General features: G+C 44.0%; 1 protein-coding gene across 1 annotated transcript; it reads right to left on the bottom strand.

The window, feature by feature from the left end:
• Window positions 1–564: 564 nt before the first annotated feature.
• On the bottom strand, window positions 565–19707 carry LOC130473285 (inositol 1,4,5-triphosphate receptor associated 2-like). The gene is made up of 13 exons (XM_056844808.1): window positions 19636–19707; window positions 19106–19202; window positions 16860–16935; window positions 16292–16319; window positions 15631–15771; window positions 13161–13292; window positions 11898–12045; window positions 10017–10066; window positions 6377–6427; window positions 4913–4995; window positions 3367–3504; window positions 2371–2493; window positions 565–801 (listed from the first exon to the last, which is right to left on the bottom strand). The coding sequence occupies exons 1-13, from the start codon at window positions 19705–19707 to the stop codon at window positions 642–644; spliced, it is 1299 nt and encodes a 432-aa protein (XP_056700786.1). The 3' UTR covers window positions 565–641.
• Between the last annotated feature and the right edge of the window lie 5356 nt (window positions 19708–25063).

Raw genomic sequence — 25063 nt, 5'->3', positions numbered from 1 at the left:
CTGTACAATTAGAAAAGTATTTAAAGGTCCCAGCAACGAAGATAGCAAATAAACACACCCCTGCCCCTAAAATGCAAAACAAAGCTACATTTTCCGGAACATCCTTTTTTTTTTTTTTGGACAAAGGACAGGATAAACGCCAATGCTATACTGTAAATTACTGTATAAATATAGAATACACTTTTGATTGAACAGCAGTTAACAGGAGACATAAACCCTACAGCCCAATACCTCCAGTAAAGCTGCAGTGTAGACAAGCCTTTCACTACTACACACACTCATATACTTGCCATTTTGCAAGAACTGGGGTATATTTAACACCCAAGACGAGAAATATCCTGATTCCATCTCTGTGCAGAATTTTAAGCATTATCTTAGGCTCATCATAAGGATTCGCTGGACTTCTGCTGAAACAAAGAATGGAGTACTAGCAGCTAAAGCAGTCATGGATTCAAAGAATGTCCTTGGCCGTTCGCAGGAGTCTCCAGTGTTTCTCACAATAGTCAATCTGTTACCACCATGTCCAAGGAAAGGGCTGGTCACACAACTGTGCCTTCTTTTTCCTATTTTGATTTCTTATATTTAAACCATCTGTGACTCTGTGCAAAGTCCCAGCAAAGTTTATCCTGTTCCTCCTGCACCTAAAAGTTAGAGGATGGAAATGGATATTGCTTCTGTATCTCCATGATTCGGATCAGAACCAGGCAAACAATTCCCAGAAAGAACAGCCACAACAAAACCCAGTAGTACGTAGGCATAGAGAACCAGGCTCTGCAATGCTCCATTTTAGATCCTTTGGACCTGCCAAAACAAATTCGATAACAGTCATTTATTGCCATCTGTTAACCATCAATCTGGTCCCCAGCGTACCTCAAAATGTGGAGATCAGGCCTGGGACCTATACCCAATGTATTTAAAAGATAGTTCCACTGTATATAAGTTCTGTCCTCACTCTTTCAGCACTTGAAGTCCTTATAAGATTGTGTGTATACAGCCCAAAAGAGTTCCCCCAATTCTGCAATCTGTATAAATTTTATATTTGCTTATGTATTTTACACAATTTATAGGAAATAAGCATTCAAATATCAACTACTCAAAACCCAAAATGAAAATGCCTTTACTCACTATGCTTTGTTTGTTGTGGCATTTTCCTCCTAGCTTGGCTCACGTATCAGAGCCTGGCAGGCAGAAAAATAATTCATGTACCAGAATTCAGTGAGAAAGGTGTAAGTAGAACAATGTTTAGCTCTCTGTGCCTGGACACTTCAGTTCCCTTTAAAAATAGATCCTCTCCAACTGCCAGTGTAGTTAGACATGAATGGGTTAACTTGTATAAAGAAGAAGAAGAGTTGGTTTTTATACCCTGCTTTTCTCTACCTTTAAGGAGTCTCAAACCAGCTTACAGTCTCCTTCCCTTCCTCTCCCCACAACAGACACCTTGTGAGGTAGGTGGAGCTGAGAGAGTTCAGAGAGAACTGTGACTAGCCCAAGGTAACCAGCTGGCTTCATGTGTAGGAGTGGAGAAACCAACTCGTTTCACCAGATTAGAGTTCGCCATTCATGTGGAGGAGTGGGGAATCAACCCCAGTTCTTCAGATTAGAGTCCGCAGCTCTTAACCACTACACCACGCTGGTTTATTATTATTATTATTACTATTTATGCTTTCCACCTGCACTCTTGGGTTGCCAAATGTCTCCCTTTAACCATTATGCAAATAGAAATTTAAATGCTTATCAAACAGGGATGCTTTCTCCTATCTGCCTGACATTTTGCAAGGAGGTGAGGGATACAGTTGGATTGACAGTGGGAATTAAAGCTGGAAACGGATTTCTCATGGAAACTAGTGGAAACTCCCCACCCCTAAATTCATGTATTACAGGAAATAAAAGAAAAGAATATTTGAACAAAATCAAAAATGAATTTAAAACATGTGTCTGTCCTGAATTATGTATCATTTTGTTTAGCACAAATGCTGAATCCTTATCCTCTGACCACTGGGAATCCTGCTGAAGTATTATTTTAAAAGAATAAAGGCTGAAGTTTTCAGAGTGCTGATCTCCATTTCATCCCCAACTCTTTGCCTGCACAGTAATGTGTATTACAGAAAGTTAGTAAAATCCAACCTTGCTGTCACAAGTCTACAGCCATGCTAAAAAGAGAGAAACCCTCCCAGCAACTAATCTTCTCAAACAAATGTCTTCTGCCAGGACTTACCAAAGTTAATAGGCTCAGAATGGTGTAACTCTGCTTTGGATGACACTGGGATTGTAAGTATGCTATATGTCAGAGAGGAATAGGATTTTTCTCTCTCTCATACTACTTTTTCTGGGTTCATACTGTGGCACAAGGAGATATTAATATTTACTCACATGGGTGCATTCTGCTCTAATTCCTCATTTTCTTCATCAAGGTCCTCACAGTTTGATTCCTCGTTGGACTTTTTCTCATCAGTCTTGCCAACAGTACTTCTCTTCTGAAATTCTGTTTCCTTCCTTGGAAGAAAAACAGCAGGGATTCCTCATACTAAGTGAACCCTGGAAAAAGGCATGTGTTGCGGCTAGGGATAGAATCTGTCTCTGATGCCAGATGGTACTTTAGAGGAATCAAAGGCAGCCTCTCCAACCATGTGACACTTCTGCTGCTGGAAGAAGGGGAAGGTGGGGGACAATCTCCTTCTACTAGTGGAAAGCTGTTAGGATCCAACCCATTTCCCCCGGTTTGGAAATGGATCTGAGACCGAGAAAGGCGGAGATTGACTTGCTCCACGGTTTCACGCTTCATGCAGCAATCATCTTACAGGACCTGTCCTTGCTCTTCTGGCTCTTATTGATTCATTAGCTCATGCCCTCTTGGAATGCCCCTTTTATGAGGAACTTCGATCACATTATATCTCTCCCCTTTTAACATATAAATCTAATGCCTCTATCTCTGACATAATACCTTTTTTATTAAGTGACAGGGATCCCAAGGCTACATTGTCAGTGGCAAGATTTATTTCAGTCCTTATATCCCTCAAACATTAGATTTATGCTGCTCAAGATCAATGGATCAAGGAGCTTTTAAGGGATAAAGGAAAGGAAAGGAAGCAACCATCTTCTTTCTGCAGGCACACAGGCATAATGCCCTGCAGCAAACAAGTACTGTGTAAATGACAGAGGGCATTTCAAAATGCAGGCTGTGGCCAAATGAGTAACATGCGGCTGTTATTCATACTGAACATGTTTGCTGCAGGAAATGCCAGTGTATCATGTAAAGTGCCAAACCAAGAAGCAACAGGAGAGAAACTTGTCTCTCAGGTTCCTCTCCTATAAAAAGTGTTTTAGGATGCAAAGGAATCTTTTTGCTTTCCCCAGGATAATTCTTACCCCTCTGTGCAGTGGCTTCTGTCCATGCCAAACTCAATGTTGTTTGGTCCATGAAGACTCTGGTGGGAGGGACTGGGAGATCCTTTGTGCAGGATAAAGTAACTATCAGCAGAGTCTTCCTGGAGGCAGTGCAATTGTCTGCAGGAGGAAGCAAAGGCAGCTAAAACCAGGGGACCAAGTAAGTTGTTTCTTGGTTCTTGTAGGCTATCCGGGCTGTGTGACCGTGGTCTTGGTATTATCTTTCCTGACCTTTCGCCAGCAGCTGTGGCAGGCATCTTCAGAGGAATAACACTGAAGGACAGTGTCTTTCAGTGTCAAGTGTGTAGGAAAAGTAATATATAGTCAGAAGGGGGTTGGATTTGAGCTAAGTTGTTTCTGTGTGTGAGTGATGCTTGGGGACAAACTAGGGATCTATTTTATTGTCTTCCCATGGTGTCTTTGTTGTTTCTCTGAACTTTCTCAAATAACATCAAAAGTAGTTTGTGAGAGCACAGAGAAATGACAGGGAAAACACAGAAAGACAACAAATAGAAAATGAGGATGTGAGGAGACAGAATAAAAATGCTGCCGGTCCTCACCCAAGAAAACCTGCGTGTGAGAAGATCCTAGACTACAACCAAAACACCCTCAAAAGCTACTTTTTCCTGTTATAATAACAGTAATAACAGTGTCATTTGTACATTCTCCAGTCCAGTCACAATTACAAAACAAGTGATTGATCTAAGGAGATTTGGTTCATTTAAAGAGCTGGAAGGTACACAGGAGTGGATGCGAGGTGGGAGAAAACAACCCAAGAAGGGCAAAGTAGCACTGGCAAAGAGCCCCTGAGCCTAGTGAGATCTCTGACAGAAGCAAGAAGCAAAGCCCAGGACACTGGTGGCAAAGAAATGCCAGCTGGCCTGCATAAGGCCCCTTTGAAGGCTCCATTCCCTCTCTCCCATTCCCAAAAGCAACGGTGGTAGCTGAGGAAATTTGACCAATCTCCAGTTTTGTTATTGCATTTGCAGCTGGGAGGAGATAGAAAGCAGAGGACTTCCACAGGGCTTTTTTTTTTTTTTTTTGCTTCAGAACAGTAATATATGCACCATTGCCGAAGTGAAAATTAATATTTTCGCTTTTTTTTTCCTTTTAAAAAAAGAAAGAAAAGGGCATTGGTGAAACTGACAAAGCTCCATTTTGTCTGTTTTGATGCACTGAGAGAGATTAAAAATTGAGTGGCCATCAAAAGAAATGGTGGGGAAGTAGGAGGGAAAGAAATGAAGGACAGCTAGGTCACCAGCCCCTCCTCTGTACCAGGTGTGGTTGTAGCGCTAGGCCAGTTCACCCCTGAAAATACAATGCTGCAGTTTTATAAAATCTAAATAACTCACCAGCAATTGGCTCTTGGTAAAGCAATGGAAGGGCACCGGGAAAAACATTGAAATGCAATGATTTAGGAACAATGTCACCCTGATTCTGAGTATTCCATGAGTGAACAAATAGTGTCAACAACGGAGGAAAAGGCTATCGATTGTTCCTTTATTTTCTTGCATCAAGCTACCCCTACCTTTCTGGTTTCTTCTCTGTCACTGATGTTGGCTGAACTGCTTCCCTCTCAGAGCCTTGTCCACTTGCAGGACTGTGAAACTGCTGCAAAAAACAAACAAACAAACCCAGAGGAAAATTGTGATCAAAAAGGAAATGAATCTAAAAGAATTCTAGAGATCTGTGGCCATGTCTTCTGTCTTGCTTGTGTTGTGAAGCAGTGCCGCCCCCCCCCCCGACCTGAATATGCCGCAAAGCCTGACACGGGGAGGAATGTAGCATAAGCAGGTAGTTACTGCGGTATTTCCCACAGTTCACTGTTTTCACAGGGACTGATAGGGACTGAAAAACCACAGCTGTCTTATTTGATACTGCGGAGTTTTTAGCTTTCATGGAACAAACTTTGAGAACCTGAGTAAAGAAAGAAAATTCCAAATGCATCATCTTCTAAAATCTCAGGGTCTGGGGGTGATTCGTAACTTATGATCCTCTGTGGTTGGCATTACAGCTAGGACTTTTGATAACTGCCGTTATCCGAAAACCTCAGTGGATGGCTGACATGGGCCCTTATTATCAGGAATTGTCCACTTTAATGAAAAGCCACACACAGTGTAAAGTCAGATAAATGGGGTCACATGAAAATGTTTTCCCAGTGAAAGCAGAAACAAAGCATGATGTGTGTGTCTGCCAGAAAGGGAGATGAACTGTTGTCCTTTTTGGTGGCATTCTTGAATTTGTGCATAGCACTTTCTTCATTCCTGAAGATGGAGCAGAGACCCTCTTCAGCTTATCAACCCATGGATGAGAAGAATGGATAGTTGTGGCTAGATTAAGACATGCTGAGGCTTGTGTAAACTTTAAGAGGCCAACAGCATGAGCAAAATATGTGTAAAACTTCCTCATAAGCTGAGATCCCAAATCATAGGTTACTTAGTGAATGCATACATACAACTCTGAGGACAGGAAACACCATGGCTGGACACTGCCCCAGAGTTAATAAAACAGCAGGCAGTGCACCCAAAGTAGCCACTGGGAATCTTTGATTGTGGTGCAGTCCAGTATGAAACAGTGCCCAAAGGAATGGACATCATTAAAATCATCACAGGCTAATTTTTTTTCATGTCAACCTCTGACTCAAAGATGCATACTGGGAACTGTATTCCACTGGAAATCAAGGGACACAGCCGCAGCTGGATATGGGCAAATTTCCCAAGATGGACTGTAATGGCATTTAGAAAGATATACATTTCCTATGGACAAGCAAATCAAAATCTTCATAGCTTTGCAGACACAAAAAATTAAGATAGATTTGAGTAAATTTGTGAATGCATTCAAAACTGCGACCCGTATGGTGTGAGAAACACATATGGTCAATTCGCATGTGGAAGGTCATTATACTTCAGTGTAATGCAAACAAGCAAGGAGCAAAATCAGGTCGGTGCGTTCCTTCTTTGGCAAAAGCACATAGGCAGAAGGGATTGCTTACCATCACCTGTTTGGGAACAACTGCAATGCTGATTCGCCGACGAACTGATCCCTAGGGCGCAAAAGAGAGTCCCAGTTAGGGTACTCTATCTTGCAATCACATTTGAATCCCACCTATCCTCCATTTTGTCCTCACAACAACCTGGCAAGGTAGTTTAGAATGACTAGTACCAGGTCACCCAGTGAACTTCATAGCCGAGGAAGGATTTGAACCTCCCAGGGTCTACTATATCACACTGGCTCTTCGCGTTTACCTGCTATGATCCCTACTCTAAGCATCTATACCGTGGTTAGCAACTAATTTTTAACAAGGACCACAGTGTGACATAAACATGTGTGAAATATTGGCTCTGTCAATGCCCACTCTTGGGCAAGGGTTCTTTAACCCCTTCTCCCCCAGAGTGAGCAGCATCTGAGGCTTTGGCAGAGCCATCTTCTTACTCACCAGATTTACTTATTCTGGGGCCAAGTTTAAAAGTGACGTCAGTCATGATAAAAAAAAACCCAACCTTCCCAAGTTAGATTCCATGTGGCCAGTATCAACAGATAGATAGATAGTTTATTTGCGGCCCTTTGCCAGATAAAACAAGATACATGGACTAAAATGGTCTTACCGGCAAAGGTTTACAGTCCAAGTCTTAAATCACTTAAAAAAATAAAAAAAATAAAATAAATAACATCCAAGTTACATCTGCCATTTGGGCTAAGAGACTACTCTGTGGCAACGAATTTTCATTGCAGCCGTACAAAATTTTGCTACCTGAGAGGTGATTGAGGGATTATCTCCTTGTAGGAGCTTTTCTATCTTTTCTCTTTCCCTGTCGGGTCCCATTCTCAGTTATGAGGGGCTCAATAAATTTAGAACAGGGTATAGTTCTAGTGTATAGTGTAAAAGAACATGTTCAGTGGTTTCTAAATCCCCAGATTTACAGGGGCATAGTCTCTCTGCCCTGGGTATCTTCTTGAATTTCCCCTCTAACATAGCAGAGGGTAAGGCTGCGCACCTAGCCAAGGTAAAAGCCCTCCTAGATTTGTTTACCTCTAAGTAACGGAGATAGGCTGCTGGTGCAAGGATAAATTTGGAGTGGGGGGGAGCCATAAATAGGGGCACTCTTGCTAGATCTACTTGTCCCTCGATATCTTTAACCCTTTGGTTTATAGTTGACTTAGCTTGATCCCACCCTAACTGAAGTAGTGCTACGGGGGTAAAACCCAGGTTATTTAGTTTGTCTTCAGTGGCTATTACCCACTTTGACCTAAAGGTATCACAAAGAATAAGTGGAAGAAGACCCTTGGGGTTAAAATTAATTTTCAGCCAGGCATAAAGTGAGGACAAGACAACCCTTGCCTCCACCTTCATCATGCCAGTTTCTAAATGGATCATAGTATTTGATACATATCTTGGAAATTGCAGGGCAGCTCTAAGAAACTTGGATTGCATTCATTCCATGGGAATAAGACATGAGGGTGGAGAGTCAAGTTGTGTTCCATATAACATTTGTGCTAGAGTTTTCACCTGAAAAGGTTTAAGGGTGGCTGGAATATAGTGTGCCCCTTTGGTCTGGAGAAAATTTATTACTGAACGGGCTGATCTTTTCCCTAAATTGGCAACATAGGTATTATGGGCCAGCTTGGAGCTAGATGCCTGGATTGTCGTTCCAAGATATTTGAATTGGGTTACCTGTTCCAACCTATGGCCATTTATGCTCCACCTCCTATAATTAGGGCGATTACCAAAAGCCATTACTTTTGTTTTGTCATAATTAATAGTCAGGCGTTCCTTCTCACAGAACGTTCCCACTCTCACTAGCGCCCTCCTTAGGCCAACTGGGGTTCTTGAAAGAAGTACCGTGTCATCAGCATAGAGCAGAATATGAATATGCCTGTCCGCTAGTTTAGGTGATGTAAATCCGGTGCGTTCAAGGAACTGACTATGTTATTTATATAATAGGCGAATAGCAGGGGGGCGAGTAAACAGCCCTGCCTAACTCCTCTATAGGTGTTTATGGGGACGGTAAGATGTCCTCTTCTATTGCACCTGACTCTCAGGGCTGTCCATTAGTGTAGGGCTCGCAGCAGCATCAGGAGCCTTTTATCTACATTTGAGGCTTCGAGCTTGTCCCAGAGTAAAGGTCTGGAAATCGAATCAAATGCTGCCCTAAAATCAATGAATGCCGCATATAAAGAGGGTTGTCCCTTAATAGAATATTTCTCTGCTAGATGTTGCAGGACAAGGCAGTGCTCTATCATTGCTCTCCCTTCCCTAAAGCCTGCCTGCTCTATTGCCAAAATATCCTCTTGATTGAGCCAAAGGGTTAATTTATCTAGCGGGTGCCTTGCATATAATTTGCTGATACTTATGAGACTAATTGGCCTATAGTTGGAAGGGTCCTTTCTACCTCCTTTTTTTATAAAAGAGGACGACTATTGCCAGTCCCCAGTCTTTAGGGATTCTTCCAGTGGAGTCTATGTAGGTAAACAGTGCGGGCCAGTATCAACAGATTACTATTGCCCTCATGTCCAGCCTTAGCACGTCTAGGACTTGTCACTTAGGTGTCTTCTGAGCTGGTGGGCCAATACTAAGAGGAGCTGTGGCTCAGTGATAGAGCATCTGCTTTGTATGCAGAAGGTCCCAGGTTCAATCCCCGGCATTCTAGTTTAAAAAGGATGTGGTCTGGTAGTAGGTGATGTGAAAGAAATCTCGAGACCCTGGAAACTACTGCCAGTCAGAGTAGACAATATTGATCTTGACTAATGGTCTGACTCAGTATAAGGCAGCTTTACATGTCTGTGTTCGTGTGTGTGTGTGTGTGTGCGTGTGTGTGTGCGTGCGCTTGCTACATGCTCCATGCTGGTGACCCAATTTAAAGGTGACACTGGCTGTGCAGAACCTTGTACAAGTGAGATGCTTGTTTGTTACATGCTCATCATCATGTTTATATACGGCCAGGGACATGAACAAAGACACTTTAATTCTCTCCTGCCTGGGAAGAGAGGCTCTGTCAGAATTCTCTTTATGTATCTCAGCTGCTAATTTCTGTTGTCTCTGTCTTGGGAGACAGTGGCTGAAATGCATAATGACCGAGAAGGACCCTGCCTAGGTCTCTAGTGACTGTTCATGCTACAGAGGAAGGGATTAAAGGACTTCCTGCCTTGGTTCTCCATGTGCTTTTGATGCATAATAATGGTAAAGTGTCCTTACTAGGTGGGGGAATGTGCTAGGGAACAGATGGGAAATCTTAGGTGGGTGAGACGGGGGTTGGGCCCTGGCCACCACTTACCTAACTCTAATCAAGACAGAGCTCCCAGGGCAGTTTCCATTGGCACCTTGCAACTGTTGTCAAGGAGTAGCTGCTTCTTTGTCTCAAGCACAAGATACCATTGATAAGGCAAGGCCTTACTTCAGACAGAAAGGTCAGTGAAGTCTTGAAGAAATATCATCAAGGCAGCATGAATGGCTTTATAGCTGATACAAGATGATATTTCGGTTGCCCATTTTCACAGAATGACAAAGCCAAATGACTGGCTCATCTTTCCTCTACTACTTTGGCATGGCTTCAAGTAAAGCAGGAGTGCAGCAGTGATGGATTACAATACCAATGTTAAAGAGAACAACTGAGGCATAGCCATTCCCCCTTTACCTGTTGGAATGTTCGTATTGGAGGATGTTTCAATCTCTGTTCACCATCGTCTAAGAAAACAGACAAATCACCAAGGCTGGATTAAATTGCTGTATGCCCTTAGCTATGTAGGTCCCATGTATTGTTCGGGCCTCCTATAAACATGATTAGTTGCTTCTAAAGGACTGTTTGCTGCCATTACTTTCAAGCAAACATTATGTGCCAAAATCCCAGACAAAAAGTAGGTACCTGGTTAAGCAAGGGCTAAATGAAAACGTGCTCCTAGACTTTAGATTCCCATACGATGTGGCTTTCTTTGCTGGTGACTGAAATTAGGATGTATGCTCTTCTCTAAGCACAGAGGGAACATGCACCAAAGAGTCACACCTGCCTAGGATACCCTGGCATATTTCCATTTTCCAGCTAGTTCTGGCTCTCTAGTGTATGTCTGCCACATATTCCTTCAGTGCTTAGAGATGTGCATACTTCCTCATAACTTCAATTGCCACCAAAGAGAGGGATTTAGCCTTTGTGTAGGTCAGGGGTGGGGAACCTTTTTCCTGCCAAGGGCCATTTGCACATTTATGACATCATTCAGGGGCCATACCAGGTGTAGATCTCCCGGTGTGGGGGGGAAGAGGCTAGGGTTGCCAGGTCTCCAGCCACCACCTGGAGGTTGGCAACCCAGGCGAGGCCACACAGAGAAGGCCTGCAGGGTGCCCCCACTCCTACCTCCCAGGCGGAAGGGCAGCCAGCAGTGGGCCCGAGAAAACGAGGTGCCAGGGGGGCGAGGCCCACAGTCGATCGGCAAGGGAGGAAGGAAAACAGAGAAAGAAGAAAAGGGAGGGAAGGAGAAATGGAGAGAAAGGGAGAAAGAAAGAAAAGGACGGAGGGAGACAAAGAAAGAGGGAGAAAGAGAGGGGAGAAAGAGTGACAGAAAAAGAGGAAGAAAAGAGAGAAAAGCCTTCCCACACACACACACCCGCGCACGCTGGCCCCGTGCGACCAGGCCCCAACCTCCCCTGCCCAAACACACCCGGCGGCGCACAGAGCCCCACGCAACCGGGCCCCAGTCTCCATGCCCTCTCCTCCCCAGAGTCCACAAAAGGGCCCCCCTGAAGCCCGATCGGCTCCTGCATGCATGCTCTGCTGCCGGGAGCTGCCAGCCTCTTTCCCCCTCCCTCTCGCTGCTCAACAGCCGACAGTCGGCGAGAGGAGGTCCAAAGGGCACTGCAGCGCCGCTGTAAGCCGTGGTGCCAGGAACACCCTCTGCAGCGGGGCCCCGGAGCTCCCGAGGGCCACAAAAAATGTCATCCTGAGGTTCCCCACCCCTGGTGTAGGTGTATTATACAGCAATCCTAAATGGAGTTGCACCCTTCCAAGTCCATTGAAGTCAGTGTGCTTAGAAGGGTATAAACTCTGCTCAGGACTGCACTGTCTTGTTCTCAGTTTTTACTTTAATTTTTACGTTTAGTTTTTACTTCTTCATGTTCATAAGAATGCGTCTGTGTACTTGTAATGTTATTATGCTTTAACAAAAATGGTCATGTCAGTGCTTTTCACTTTCTCTTAGAATGCACATGAAGAATATTTCTGTCTCCTGAATGATTTATTGTCCCCCACACCTACAGGTCTCCGAAGATGGACCTAGCCTATACATAGCTTTTCCTGATACTAAAGTTGATTCACAGTTTATGCAGCAATAGTGATCACGAAATGGAAACATGCCAGGGTATCTTAGTCAATTCTGGCTCGCTGTCACATGACTGCTACATGTTACTCAGCTTGGAGATGTGAGTACCTCCTTCACACCCTGTGTGCCTAAGAGGAACCCTGCCCTCTTCAGGCTCCGTCCCCAAACTAACTGCTGATAGAGAAGAGGGACCTGGCAACCTTACTCACCCCTGATTTCTGCCAGCTGCCGGTTCCGGGAATTCTGTTGGATCAGCCTTTTCATCTCCTCCAACTCTGTGTGCTCCCGCAAGTGGTGCCTTTTCAGGTTTTCCACATGCTGCACCATCACTTCTGTGGCCCAGCTCATGCGTGCCTCCTAAGGAAGTCAGGGTGAAGGGGGAGAACAGTTAAAACAAGGCAGCAGAGCAAGCAGGACAGACATGAAAAGTCCAGAACAGCCTTCTTGGAGGAGACCCAACAGCTAGTTTTCAAAATCCCTCTCTCCTTACAAAAACTGTGCTCATGCAGAACTTCCCCCAGTTGCTGAAATAGAGAAAACTCTTGCAATAACTCTAACAGGCCAACAGTCAGATGCTTAATAGTTATAAGAACAAATAATAATGCTCAGAGTTCTTCCTATACACTGTCTCAATGGTCCTTACAACAACCCTGAGAGATGGGTCAGTGTTATTACTCTTACACTGCAGATGTGGGGTGGGTTGAGACTGCGTTTTCACACATGCTGAATAATCCACTTTCAATCCGCTTTAACAATAATTTACAAGTGGATTTTGCCATTTCACACAGTAAAATCCATCTGCAAAGTACATTGAAAGTGGATTAAAAGTGCATTATTCAGAATGCAATAAGGCCACCAGCTGAATTTATAACAAAGGCAAGATTTGAACCAGTGGCATTCTGGTTCACAGCGCAGTCTTAGCCACTATGGTGTGTTGGTTCTCAAAACAACAGTACGGAAGATCCTTTCAAACAGCCACAAGGATTCCAAGCAGCTCTGTTTCTTCTATTTTTCTTGCTGCAAATAAGGCCTGGTCATGTAAACCTATCCAGAGAACAGATTATACTCCCCTCGGTAGAGAACAGTTTGTATAAATTATGTAGGTTCTGTGTCTGTATATATCTAAAGCATAGGACTAGCAGTGACTAGAGTCAATTTTCATAGAGCTGTGGAGTCCTCCTTTCTCTGTAGGAATCACCCATGCAAAGTGCATTCATACTACATACATTCTTGGGTGGAGCCCTGGCACTGAAAGCTGGTTCTGAAGCTCAGCTCTGGTATTGATTAAGCCCTGCACCTTACCCCCTGCACTCAACTCGAGAGCAAGATTTTAAAACAACAACTGCAGTTCTCAGCATTTTATCCCACAACAACAACATTTCACACATGGCGCAGATAGCAGAAGAGGAGCCTTGGAAGTAATTCCTAGAGCTGCTCTCATACATCCATGAGCCCTAGGTCAGAACACTGACCTGATGGACTGCTCCTAGTTTCTCTGCTGCAACTGTTGCCCTCTCGATCGCTCTTGCTAGGACAGTTACACAGAGCTTCAACTGTTCAATCACTGCCGTGCACCTGGAGTCCAGACAGACCTGGCCCAGCTTCTGCAGGAATAAATCCAAAAATAGGCATCCTTGGGTTCATTCAACAGTTGGGACATTTAAATTGGAGTACTCATTTTGACTTCTTCATCAGACCAGAAACAAAGGCAATCAGCATTATACCCACTCTCCAGCTGGCTACTTGGAAATGTTTTACAACTCAGCCTAGCCAATGCCATTGCAGACATTGTCTGGTTTTCCTTACCCTTCTCTGTGGGAATATAATGCCTTTTCTTCCCTTAAGAACACAACTAGAGAGCCCAGAGAATGGCGTCTGTGGAGAAATACCTTTTTTCTGCAGAATTAGGGCCTGTTCTCCCCCCATATTTAGTTTTAAGTTTTTCTTCTCCTAGAAGAAGATAAGGTGGGGGGAGTCAATTGCTCTCAAGTATCACTCAAGTACCAACCATCAAAGCTTTGGGAATGCTAATGGTAATCCTGTCCAGAGACAAAGAAATGGCCAGCTGGAATCTGACACCTAGAAGGGACACAGAGACTTGGGGCTAGCAGAGAGAGATTAGATTCCTGGAGATTTCAAGAAAGGATTTTTTGACCCACAAGGGGGTAGGAAAACAGAAGAGATAAAATCCTTTAACACAGAGGGAGAGGGGTCCATTTTTTCAGTTCCATTTTGGCTGATTCCATCTGAAGGCAGGAGCTCTCACATCTGGGCTCCATTTTGATGGCCACCATTGCCATGTGGAATAGACAAAAGGTTGGCTTCCTGGACAAAAATTCCGAGATAATGAGAAGCTTTTAGCAAACTGTAACTTCTAAGTTATTTATTTATTTTATATTTTGATGTATAACTCGTTCCCTTCCCATTCAAAGCCGGGCTCAGAGCAGCTCATATCAGGTTAAAAACACAATAATAATAGACACAAAATACAATAACTCCATATTCCAATTTAAAACCAATATCTATTATAAAAATCAAGTTGGTGCCAGGTTATCATTCAGAGTTTGTCCAAAGAGAAAAAACTGAACTTTACAATTGTCCGAAACTTCGATACATTAATCTAAGAGTGACTTAAGAAATTTAGCTTGGATATCAACATAGAAACATTTTAAAAAAACGTTGTAGTGATTCTACACTGCTCAAACTGCACGGACAGAATCTTTTATAATATGGGATTTTCTGAAACCTCACAAAGTACAGCTGAGGGTAAAATGTTAAACCTCGTAAGCATAAAAGCCCTTCATTGTTACGAGTTAACCAAGTGGTGGAAGTAAGAAGCCAGACAATCCAAAGGTAGTTGGATCCCGAGATTTTCAGGGGAACAGATTTTCCTGGCTGCACGGTTTAGTTCCTGTAATTCTATGTCTAAGAATTGACCTTTTATGATTTTAAATAAAGACGCTTCAGAGGCCAGTACAAGCAAATCTAAATGGATTCCTAATGAAATGATTTTTTGCTCAATGTAACTTAGCCGGTTTATCAGAGCACAGGTCCACGGAGAGGCTGGGGAAAGCAAACAGAGTCCCCTCTTAAACTTAAGATGGAAAAAAGAAAGGTAGGGTAGGGAGGCCAGCAGAAATGGAAACGGTTGCTGCCCTCAACCATAGGCCTGGCGGAACAGCTCAGTCTTACTAAACTAAATCCTGCAGGGCCTTGGTTTCATTAGAGAAAGAGTTCCACCAAAAAAAAGCCATGGCCCTGGTTGAGGGCAGCCGGATACTTTTTGGGCCGGTAACTCTGTTATTAGCAGAGCGTATTGCTCACTGGGGGGGTGCGTACCAGGGGAGATGGCCCCCGCAGATACGATATTAAACAGCTTCTCTTAGAACAAGATCAGCTAGGCCATGTATAGAGGGAGGGATAAGGGAATTGCATGTTTGCACCTTTCTTTTGTTTCTCTTGCTCAATCTGTTGCTGTGCCAAAAGTATGTGTGGACTTTTCACTTTCAGTAAATTCTTCACTATTTCAAATATTGGTAGTTGTCCTACATAGACCTCCACCATTCAAATGCACTATTCAAAATACACTAGGGGAAGGGAACCGGCTGGTAACTAGATCGCTAGTTCTCCAGGAGGACACAAGTGCGGTAAACTGTCCCTGTAGTGACCAGTTGCTGGATAGCGAGAAACACAGGCCCAAGATAGGGCCGTAGAATGGCAACACAGGAAGGGAAGCTGGGGGTACTTGCCCAAACAGTGGGTAATTCCTCAAATGACCAGTGGGAGGAGAATACCACAGAAGTGAGAAAGAAACCCCTCCAAGAGTTGGGTGAGCTGGGAAAACAGAGACTCAGTACTGTCACTGGGCACCTAGACACCCAGAATGGCTCAACAAACAGTGCTTGTGGCTCAGCAAGGTTGTTCCACCACAGCATCACTGACCTGCAGTAGCATCTGGCATTCTTCCAGCTCCTGTTGAATATTCTCTTCGGCTGCATCTCTGGCCCGTTCCTCTATCTGCACTCGCTGCCTTAATGTGAACATGTCACAGCGGGAGGCCAGAGCCAGATGGGCAAAGGCTGCCTGCAGCGGAAGAGGGCACGTCAGACACACGATTGTACTAAGAAATACCATTCAATCAGCGATCAAAATCCACGCGTAGACTTTTAGGGAGGAAAACTCCCCAGCAACATTTCAAACTAATTTTGAAGAACATGTTTATGGACTGGACTGGGAGAGAAAGGAGAGCATATCAGAATGTGCTGCTGAATTTTGTTAATTATTTTAATTTGGTGGGGGTAGTATTTTTGTCCTTGAATCTTTCTGGTCCTGTCGCTGCCACTCTGGCAGATGGTCCAGCAGCAGTTTCATAAGAGAGTCAGGTTGCCAGGTGCATGGGTGGTGATGGTGGCTGTCCATCAAAGTGACAAGGAGCTTCTCTAGACTTCACTGGGGGGCCAGTCATTCCCCAGTATGACAGAATGATTATCAGCAGTAGCTGTTGGCTTGTTAAGAAGCTTTGGAATATTTGGTGAAATAGCTGAAATCTGTGCACAAAAAAGAGACACTCAACACCCAACCTCCCAGGGATGGCAGCCCTCACCTCCACATCCTGCTCTGTCAAAGCTGCCCTGCAAAGGAAAAGAATACAGAGCTATCATGGATAAGACGGACATAGCAAGGCAGAGACAGCAGAGCAGAATCAAGGATTTGTGGCTTCCAACCTGGGTAACCTCACCCAAGGACTAAAGCTGTACAGAAGCTGTTGGGGACAATCACTGTTGTATCTTTGATTCTTCTGTTTGTAGGACCCCTGAACAAAAAGATCCATATGGGAGTCATTCCGATCCATATGACAGCAAGATCTCGGTGTCAGTATTAATCTCAGGTATACAAATAAACAGCTCTGACGATAACACGGCAAGATTTGCAGCGGGTTTACAACATTTCCTGTGCTTCATTTGCTAAGGTTAATACATACAGCGATTGGCTTCCACCTGGGTTTAAAATAATTTTAACTTACGATAACCTTGCAATTGTGCCATCTTTTTATAGAACAATTTTGCTCGTGAGAAATGAACAGTGGGATGGAGTCAGGGGAAGGAAAACAACAGATCTGGAAATTATGGTATTTTGAAAGGTTCCTCCTTTTGAGCATGGAAGGTTCCTACCTGTGCAAGCCTAGCCTTTCCAGAACAGAAAGCTCCATCACTGAGGTAGTTAGTAGATCTCCAGAGGGATTTGCATCTACGCAGAGAAAGACAAAGATTAGACCAGAAACAGAACAAAATGGAGCTTTACTGGAGACGATAAAGGACTTTTGCTAGTCTTATAAGATTTATCAGTTTCTGGCTTGAAAAAGCATGGCAGACTAAGAGGTGGGGAAGGAAAAGATTCAGAGTCTGAACTGGTCTTTTACACTCTTCTACTCCTCACTGCTGTCAGGAGGAGTTTATAGCCAAGATCCAGGTTCAGATGAGCAAAGAAATGGCTAGCTCTCACCTGGCTTTTTGCCACTCTGAATAAGGTTCCAGCTTCATTTTGAGGAGAGGAAGGTCCATCATTTACAAATCTCCCTAACCCTTTTCCTCATACCTCCTCCAAATACCCAAGGCTAATTTGCCTCACAAAAGTGGAAGTTCTTCCAAATTAAGGTAATCCAATTTCTGTATTGAGAAAAGCTTAGTTCTGCATTCAGAATACACATGGAATTTATTTATTTATTTAAATGTTTATATCCCATCTTTCCTCTTGGCTCAAAGCAGCACATTTCTGTTAACTGCATAATTTATTCTGTATTTTTTTTTTACTATTTTGCATAATTTATACTGCATTGGCTGATTCTGGGCACTAGTTAAACCTTATTTAGCCACACCACTGGCTTCTGAGATTTTAGCAGATATTGCCTATTTACTATCAAGCTGAAAAAAAAGGGAAGGGAAGGGAAGGGAAGGGAAGGGAAGGGAAGGGAAGGGGAGAAAGAAAGAAAGAAAGAAAGAAAGAAAGAAAGAAAGAAAGAAAGAAAGAAAGAAAGAAAGAAAGAAAGAAAGAAAGAAAGAAAGAAAGAAAGAAAGAAAGAAAGAAAAAGATTTTCAGAATAATTCAGCAGGATTTTTACATTAACACAGAACTGCAGCAAATACAATCCTGGATACTTTCTTCTGCACAAACAATGAAACAGTCTATTGTAATGAAATTAGCTTTGACGCAAGAAAGCTTATAGACTGGAAATTTTGTTCTCTAAGATGCTACTGGACTCAAATTTTGTTCCGCTACAACAGACTAACATGGCTACCCACCTGAAGCTATCCTATATAAAAGCTTATCTGGGTACATATTCCTAGATCTATCAGTCTGGCTAAATGGCCTAAGACCACATCTGCACCTCATGGTTATTGCAGATCTGCAGTAATTTTAATAAGCAACAAAGCTGCTATGTGCACTCTTCGATTTCCAGGGTGCATTCGATTGGACATGGGCCCAATATCATCTGTGCTGCAACGTGGAGAAACTGATGTTCTTGAGATATGAAGGTTCTCTATATTGTGCTTTCCTGAAGAGAGGCAAGATTTCTCCTGGAAGGCACAATTACTGTTATAATGTGACTTTACAGGGGAAAGGCACAATTGCAGATTTCCACTGCTATTTTTTTTTAAAGAGTAGCAATAAAGAAAACATGTTAGGAGGAAGGGGAGAAAGGCTTGAAACAGAAAGTCATGAAAATATTGTGGGTTTTTTGCTGATAACAAATCAATCAATTCATTTTATTGCACTAGCTCAAAGCCGTAGCAAAGTTTATAACATATATCACTTCAGAACAGTGGATACAGCTCCAAAGCGTAGGTAGCTTTCATTTTGGAAATGCCACGTAAGATAGTGCAGGCAACTCAAAGGAGAATAAACAACAGTGAAGAAAGACATAGACGGGAAGAACAGTTTCACCATGAGAAGTGGGCGCTGGGAAAGGGTAGGCCAAGAAGAACTGTCCAGGGCACCTCAAGTTGCATGAGCGGCACTCAGAGGAAACTATCACCCAACTGAGCCTGTTGAGGCTAAGGAAGGAACACTGGAGAAAATGAAATGTGGGGGGCTGAGATAGGGTTGCCAAGCCCCTCTTTGCCACCGGCGAGAGGTTTTTGGGGTAGAGCCTGAGGAGGGCGAGGTTTGGGGAGGGGAGGGATTTCAATGCCATAGAGTCCAATTGCCAAAGCAGCCATTTTCTCCAGGTGAACTGATCTCTATTGGCTGGAGATAAGTTGTAGTAGCTGGAAATCTCCCGCTAGTACCTGGAACTTGGCAACCCTAGGGGAAGAAGATGGAAAGAACATTAAAAGAAAACAAGATGGATAAAGCTGGAAAACAAGGGACAGGAATGCAGGCCAATAACAGAAGCAATGGCAAAAGCTCACTCACCAACCTTCATCACTATTACCACCATCTTCACAGTGCGTGGCAAGTTCTTTGCTCCCCATGCTCTCCCTCTTTGCTTGCCCATGGACTCTCACAGCACGGGGCTGCAAAAGGAGAAGAGAAATGACAGGCGATGCCAACATAGACTCTCCTTAGGCAAAGGTGTGAATTTTAGAATCTCCGAGAGGAAGGGAGTGATGGCAGAAACCAGAGACATCACTGCTCACCTTCACATTGGGAGGAGAGCTTTAGTGAACAGTATTTACACACTTGGACATAGATATATCCCTTCTATGGAGAATGTGCCTGAATACCCATTTAAGGGACAAGACTTAGTAGGCTGGTGCATGGTAGATTCCAGTTTGGGAGGGGGTTAAAAGGAAGGGGCAGCCTAGAGAACATTCTGGAAGCACCTCATGTAGCTCCATGTCTGAAGCTAAACTAATCTGAGCATGATTAGGACCTAAGCTGGAAGTCACTTGGAGCTTCTTATTAAGAGTAATTCAATAAAGGTAAGCCAGCCCTACCCACACTCACTTTGATGGTATGATCAGAGCTGCGCTTTCTCTCATTCAACATCCTTCCAGAGTTTCCTCCTGAACGGGCCATCATTCCTGGAGAATCAAGTGCAGGAGAGGAAAAGGCCTATGGGGATCAGAATGATGTTAATCTCAATTGTTGTTGTGATCTGGAAAATCAATGTGGAACACTTTCTTCTGAACTCAAAACCAGGAACTAGCAACAGCAACAGAACTAGCAACAGAATTAGTACTCCTGTGCCCACGCTACTAACAAGGGTAGAATTAGATGGCTTGGGGTTCCTGACTTTTCTTTGTGCTGAGTGGCCTTTTGCAGTCAGGCAACAGGTGAGTTACAATAAGAAAGTAAAACTGAACTATGGTAGCCTATAAGGTAGGCAAGGGTTTTTGGCACGAGTTTCTACTACTAGGAGGTTGGTGCATTCACTAAATTAAAAACAAAAAACAAAAACTAGAAGGGTGTGGGGGGCTATGAATGGGTGAGGACCTCAGCGGTAAGCAAGGACTTCATTCTAGTCTATAAGGGTCCTGGACTTGCAAGCTTCTGAGAAGCGTGCATGACACCATTGAATCTTGGTCACATAGGAAAGACCAGGCAACTGAAGGAAAGATAAGCCAAACCCATATATTATGTTTATCGTATAGAGGCAATCAAACAATTACAGCATGTACCACCACTTCTGCCTGCCATGGAGAGTTTATAGGACAGCATCAGCCAGCAGCAGGAATGAACCATAATGGCCCAGAAAGTATCCACAACAGGCAGAAGAATAAAATGGGTTGCTTCTGCACTAGCCATTTAATCTGGAAAGGGTATATTCTGTACACTTGTTGGCTTTACAGAAAATCCAGATTATGTTGTTGCCAGCCTGTTGTATTGCAGTGTTTTCTGTCATTTCCCTATATTTTTAAAGATGTCATTTATAGTGATGTTTTTAAACAAAATACTGTCGAGGATCCACACTATACCATGTCCTAGGATATTGTGCCTTTAAATTTTACTCCATCCCTCTTTGCTGTTGCACAGCCACTTCCTGGGGCCCCAAATCCCACATGGAGAAATAGCTATGTGGACCAGGAGGTTGCTGTGGGTAGAGGAAATGGTGGGGAGGCAATTCAGTTGTTCCTCTTCTGTCAGCAAGAGTTGGAAAGGACTGCTGTGGGGAAGGGAGAGCCTGGAAGACAGTAAAGATGCCATCAAGGAGGAATGTATGCTGTTTGCGGAAAGAGGAACAGACGAGGAAAGGTCCTCCTCTGGGGAGGGGGGCCAGCTGATACTATGCTGTTGGATTAAGACTGTGAACCCATGAGGACACTGGACAGATGGTCAGCAATTGTCAGTCATTAACATCACCAGGTGTTAAGCAGAGCTAGCAAAGCATATTGAGACAGTGCTCTGGGAAAGTGTGAGACAATTCTCTCTGCCCCCTCCCTCCAGCACACAGTAGGATCGCCATCCCTTCCACCCCCAGTCTGTTCTTTTACCTGCATCCAAGGAGAATGCAAGTCCATGCTGGTCTGCCTGATGTTCTAAAAACGGTGGTTTGCTGAAAGGGCAAATCGGACAGGTTAATGAACAGAGCTCCACTAGAAGAAAATGACTCTGTTAGAGCAAGCAAATACCTCTCTTTCTAGCCATCGTCTCTAGGGTTGCCAGGTCCCTCTTCACTACCGGTAGGAGGGGAGGGGAGGGGAGGGACTTCAATAGCATAGAGTCCAATTGCCAAAGCGGCCATTTTCTACAGGTGAACTGATTTCTAACGGCTAGAGATCAGTTGTAATAGCAGGAGATCTCCAGCTAGTACCTGGAAGTTGGCAACCCTAATAATCTCACAAGAGATATCGCTCTTGGAATTTGCCACTCCAGGAGAGGCAGCTACGCTGACAGATTCCCAGGGGGTGTGGAGACATGGCTTTCACCAGACCTCCTCCTGCAGCATGATCTAGCCCCCATGGGTTGCTTTGTGATCCTTCCCCTCCCCTTAAGCATCCCCTGCTCCACAGAGACTGGCTGCCGGGGGCTCAGCATCCTTACCTCTGCAGCACTACTCTGTTCTCCATGCCAGACCAGGCAGCCAGCAGCCAATGCTGCAGAGTCTCTTGCAGCAACCCTTCTCTCTCTCTCTGGTAAGCAGTACTGAGAGGGTGCAAAGGCATTTCCAAAAAAACTGTGAGTCACAGACTCATGGCAGTGGTTATGTTTATCACATTTCAGCTGCATTGACAAATGGGCCTTGCAGTAGCCAGACTGCCACTATTATCTTCTAACCGAAGAGGCAAGACGGTGACTTAACGATGAAGGAATGGAGCCACCTATTGGGAATGTTCGTAGAATGCAGGCATGGTGGCTCCAGAAAGTTGAAAAGTTCTACATGGTGGAAGGACAGAAGTGGGTGTAATTTGAGGGCTATTTCCCCCAGCAAACCCCCACATCTGTCTGTTGAATATATCCACCTGGTCTGGAAATATATCTACCTGGTACTGGTCTGGAAAACAGAAGCTCTTGGATCTATTCCTGGTACAAGGAGTTGTGAGAGTTTCAGAGAACTTTCTTTCATTATGCAAGTCTTGACAGCATATATAGGAGTCAAGGGAGGTCTATTCCTTCCAGGGACCTCCTAGCTTCAGACCTGCACTGCTTTAGCAAGATTCAACATCTACCTTCAAACCACGTTTTGCATTCTCAGCTATGCGTTTGGCCTGAACTGGAAGCTTCATGGAAAGATTGACATGCTGATCATGTATATGAACTAATCATATATAATGTCCAGCGGCCATGCTCTCTCAGAGGTCTAGAGTAGGGATGCCAGCCTCTAGGTGGGACCTGGGGATCGCTCGGAATTACACCTCATCTCCAGACTACAGAGATCAGTTCCCCAGGAGAAAATGAATGCTTTGGAGAGGGCACTCTAGGGCATTGAACCCCACTGAGGTCCCTGCCCTTCCCAGGCTCCATCCCCAAATCTCCAGGAGTTTCCCAACCTGGATCTGGCAACCCTACCCCCTCCATCCCCCACTGGTGATCAGGGAGGTCCTGGCAACTCTAGTCCAGAGAGGCCTGGGCTACTTCCAGCGTTTGACGGCCCTAGCTATAATAAAAATAACAAAAGAGGACACATGATAACAAAATGAGGCATTCAGAAAAAAGTGAGGCACGTTGTGAAACTTCAAATGCCGAAAAAATAATAAGTGTCTAAATTTGATGCCCCGTTGAGCTTTAAGCCCAGGCCGATTGGCCTTCCTGCCCCCTCCCTGGTTGGCCCTGCCAACCTACACTGATGGCCAAATGTCTTCAGTGAAGAAGACTAACCAACTCAATGAAGACTAACAAATTAAATTCAGCTGAAGACTAAAACAAATTCAATTTGGCACTGACCCATTAAACAAAGACAAATGATTAGGGCCCGTGCATACAAAACTACCACCAGAGTTTTCTGCAAATTGCCCCCCATAGCAGCTGCCCATCTTACTAACATGGAAAAGCTTGCTATGGAAATCTGGCCGTCCTAGGCACATGGAGGAGGGGGGCATGCTGCAACTTCAGGGAGAAAATGGTAAGGATCTTTGGGCTTGTGGGCAGTTGTGAAATGCTGTCTAAGCTACAGCAACAGATGACTGTGGGTGGAAGAATGACTCAATAAACAGCAATAAAAAGACATACTGCAAAACAGAATGGGAAGACACAAAATAAACAATTTGACATCAAAGCTGAAAGAAAGGGCGGCTGGCTCGTGAGGCAGTTTTAGCTTGTTCTCGCAGAAGATTGTTTATGCTCATTATTAATATTCCATACTTTCCATTTGCAGCATGGTCAAACAGTTCATAAAATATAAAGCAGAATAGAAGTAAAATAAGATCTTAATTTTCATCCCGGCCCTAAATTATGGAGATAGTGAAGTGACTAGGCATACAGATTTATTTTTTGAGCTTGTGACATAGCCATGAAAACCCCTGTTTATGTCTTAAGATGACAATCAGTCAGAGTGGGGTTCAATAAAATCCCTCCCCAGCCACGCAGTCCCTGAGTGACCATATAAGACCAATTATACACCGGAGATACGATGCCATATAAACACCAGAAAAATACATACCTTAGGATTTGGTGAAACAATTTCACGTGTTTGTGTGAAGCAGTCTCCAGGGCAACAGCAGACACTTTTTAATCTTTATGAGACTCATGCTACAGTTCACTGCCGTCCAAGCAGAGAAGAAAAGCTCAAACCACCATGACTGGCTACTGCCTCATCTCTCCATCGGGCAATTCTTCCTTTGGAAGGCCCCAATATGGCTTTTAGCTGTCAAAAAAAAAAGTGAAGGGAAAGGGGGAGGCTACGGAGGAGTCCCATCCCCCCATTGCACATGCCTAGTGGGGCATTCTTTCCTTCTGAGAGCACCTGCTTGCGGCTGACCTTTTCCCACAGCCCGTTTATTACCACAGTAATACACAGGCAGGCTGGGGAGCTCCCTTGCAGAAGCCCATCCCGCAGAGAGTGAGTAATCCAGGCCAAGGGCATGGAGCTGAGCTTCAGGAAGCAGGCAGGACGGGATGGGTTGATCTGGTCAGTCTTTTCCATCCCAGGGCTGTGAGCCGGATCAGTGGCTCGGATGTTAAGCTTCCCGAGCCACAAAACGACGCTTAAGGAGAGGACAAAGGGGAATAATTCTGATAGTTGTGATGGTCACTGCCAGATTATTTGGCCGGGTCTTGTAGACATGCAGCGGAATGAGGTGAAAGAAAACGAACTGGTAGGCTGAAAACGCACGGTCGCTTTATCCTCCTTTAATCCCTGTTTTAGCCAGGATCGAACGCACATCAGGTGAAAAGCATGCGTTCGATCCTGGCTGAAACAGGGATTAAAGGAGGATAAAGCGACCGTGCGTTTTTGCCCGTAGAGTTCTGAGGTGATAGACTGGACTGTACTAGGGTTGCCAGCTCTGGGTTGGTAAATACCTGGATATTTGGGGGGTGGAGCCTGAGGAGGGCAGGGTTGGAGGAGAGGAGAGACTTCAGTGGAGTATAATGCCATAGATAGGGTTGCCAACCTCCAGGTGGTTGGTAAACCACCAAATAGCAGAAAATACGCAAAGATTTTTGCTGCAATCTTTTTAGTTAGATATATGTTTCACAAATATTCACATTATATTAAAGTTCATATAGGAATTTGTACAATCACAATATATCAATTGACAATCACAAATTGTGCAAACATCTCGCTTTGACTTGCGTCTTGATGTGAAGACGCAAGTCAAAGCGAGATGTTTGCACAATTTGTGATTGTCAATTGATATATTGTGATTGTACAAATTCCTATATGAACTTTAATATAATGTGAATATTTGTGAAACATATATCTAACTAAAAAGATTGCAGTATAAATCTTTGCATATTTTCTGCTATTTCATGGTTTACCAACTACTTATATAGC

This window comes from Euleptes europaea, chromosome 2, assembly GCF_029931775.1.
Source record: "Euleptes europaea isolate rEulEur1 chromosome 2, rEulEur1.hap1, whole genome shotgun sequence".
NCBI classification, from domain to species: Eukaryota; Metazoa; Chordata; class Lepidosauria; order Squamata; family Sphaerodactylidae; genus Euleptes; species Euleptes europaea.
Note: the sequence above shows the minus strand (reverse complement) of the source record. Positions and strands in the feature narration are given on the sequence as shown.

Excerpts from the sequence above, each read along its gene's own strand:
- LOC130473285 (XM_056844808.1), bottom strand. The coding sequence starts at position 19,707 with ATGGCCCGTTCAGGAGGAAACTCTGGAAGGATGTTGAATGAGAGAAAG. Across the intron at positions 13,293-15,630 it reads AATGCCAGATGCTACTGCAG|AAGCTGGGCCAGGTCTGTCT; the intron begins GTCAGTGATGCT and ends TTATTCCTGCAG. Across the intron at positions 802-2,370 it reads TTAGAGCAGAATGCACCCAT|GTCCAAAGGATCTAAAATGG; the intron begins GTGAGTAAATAT and ends TTGTTTTGGCAG.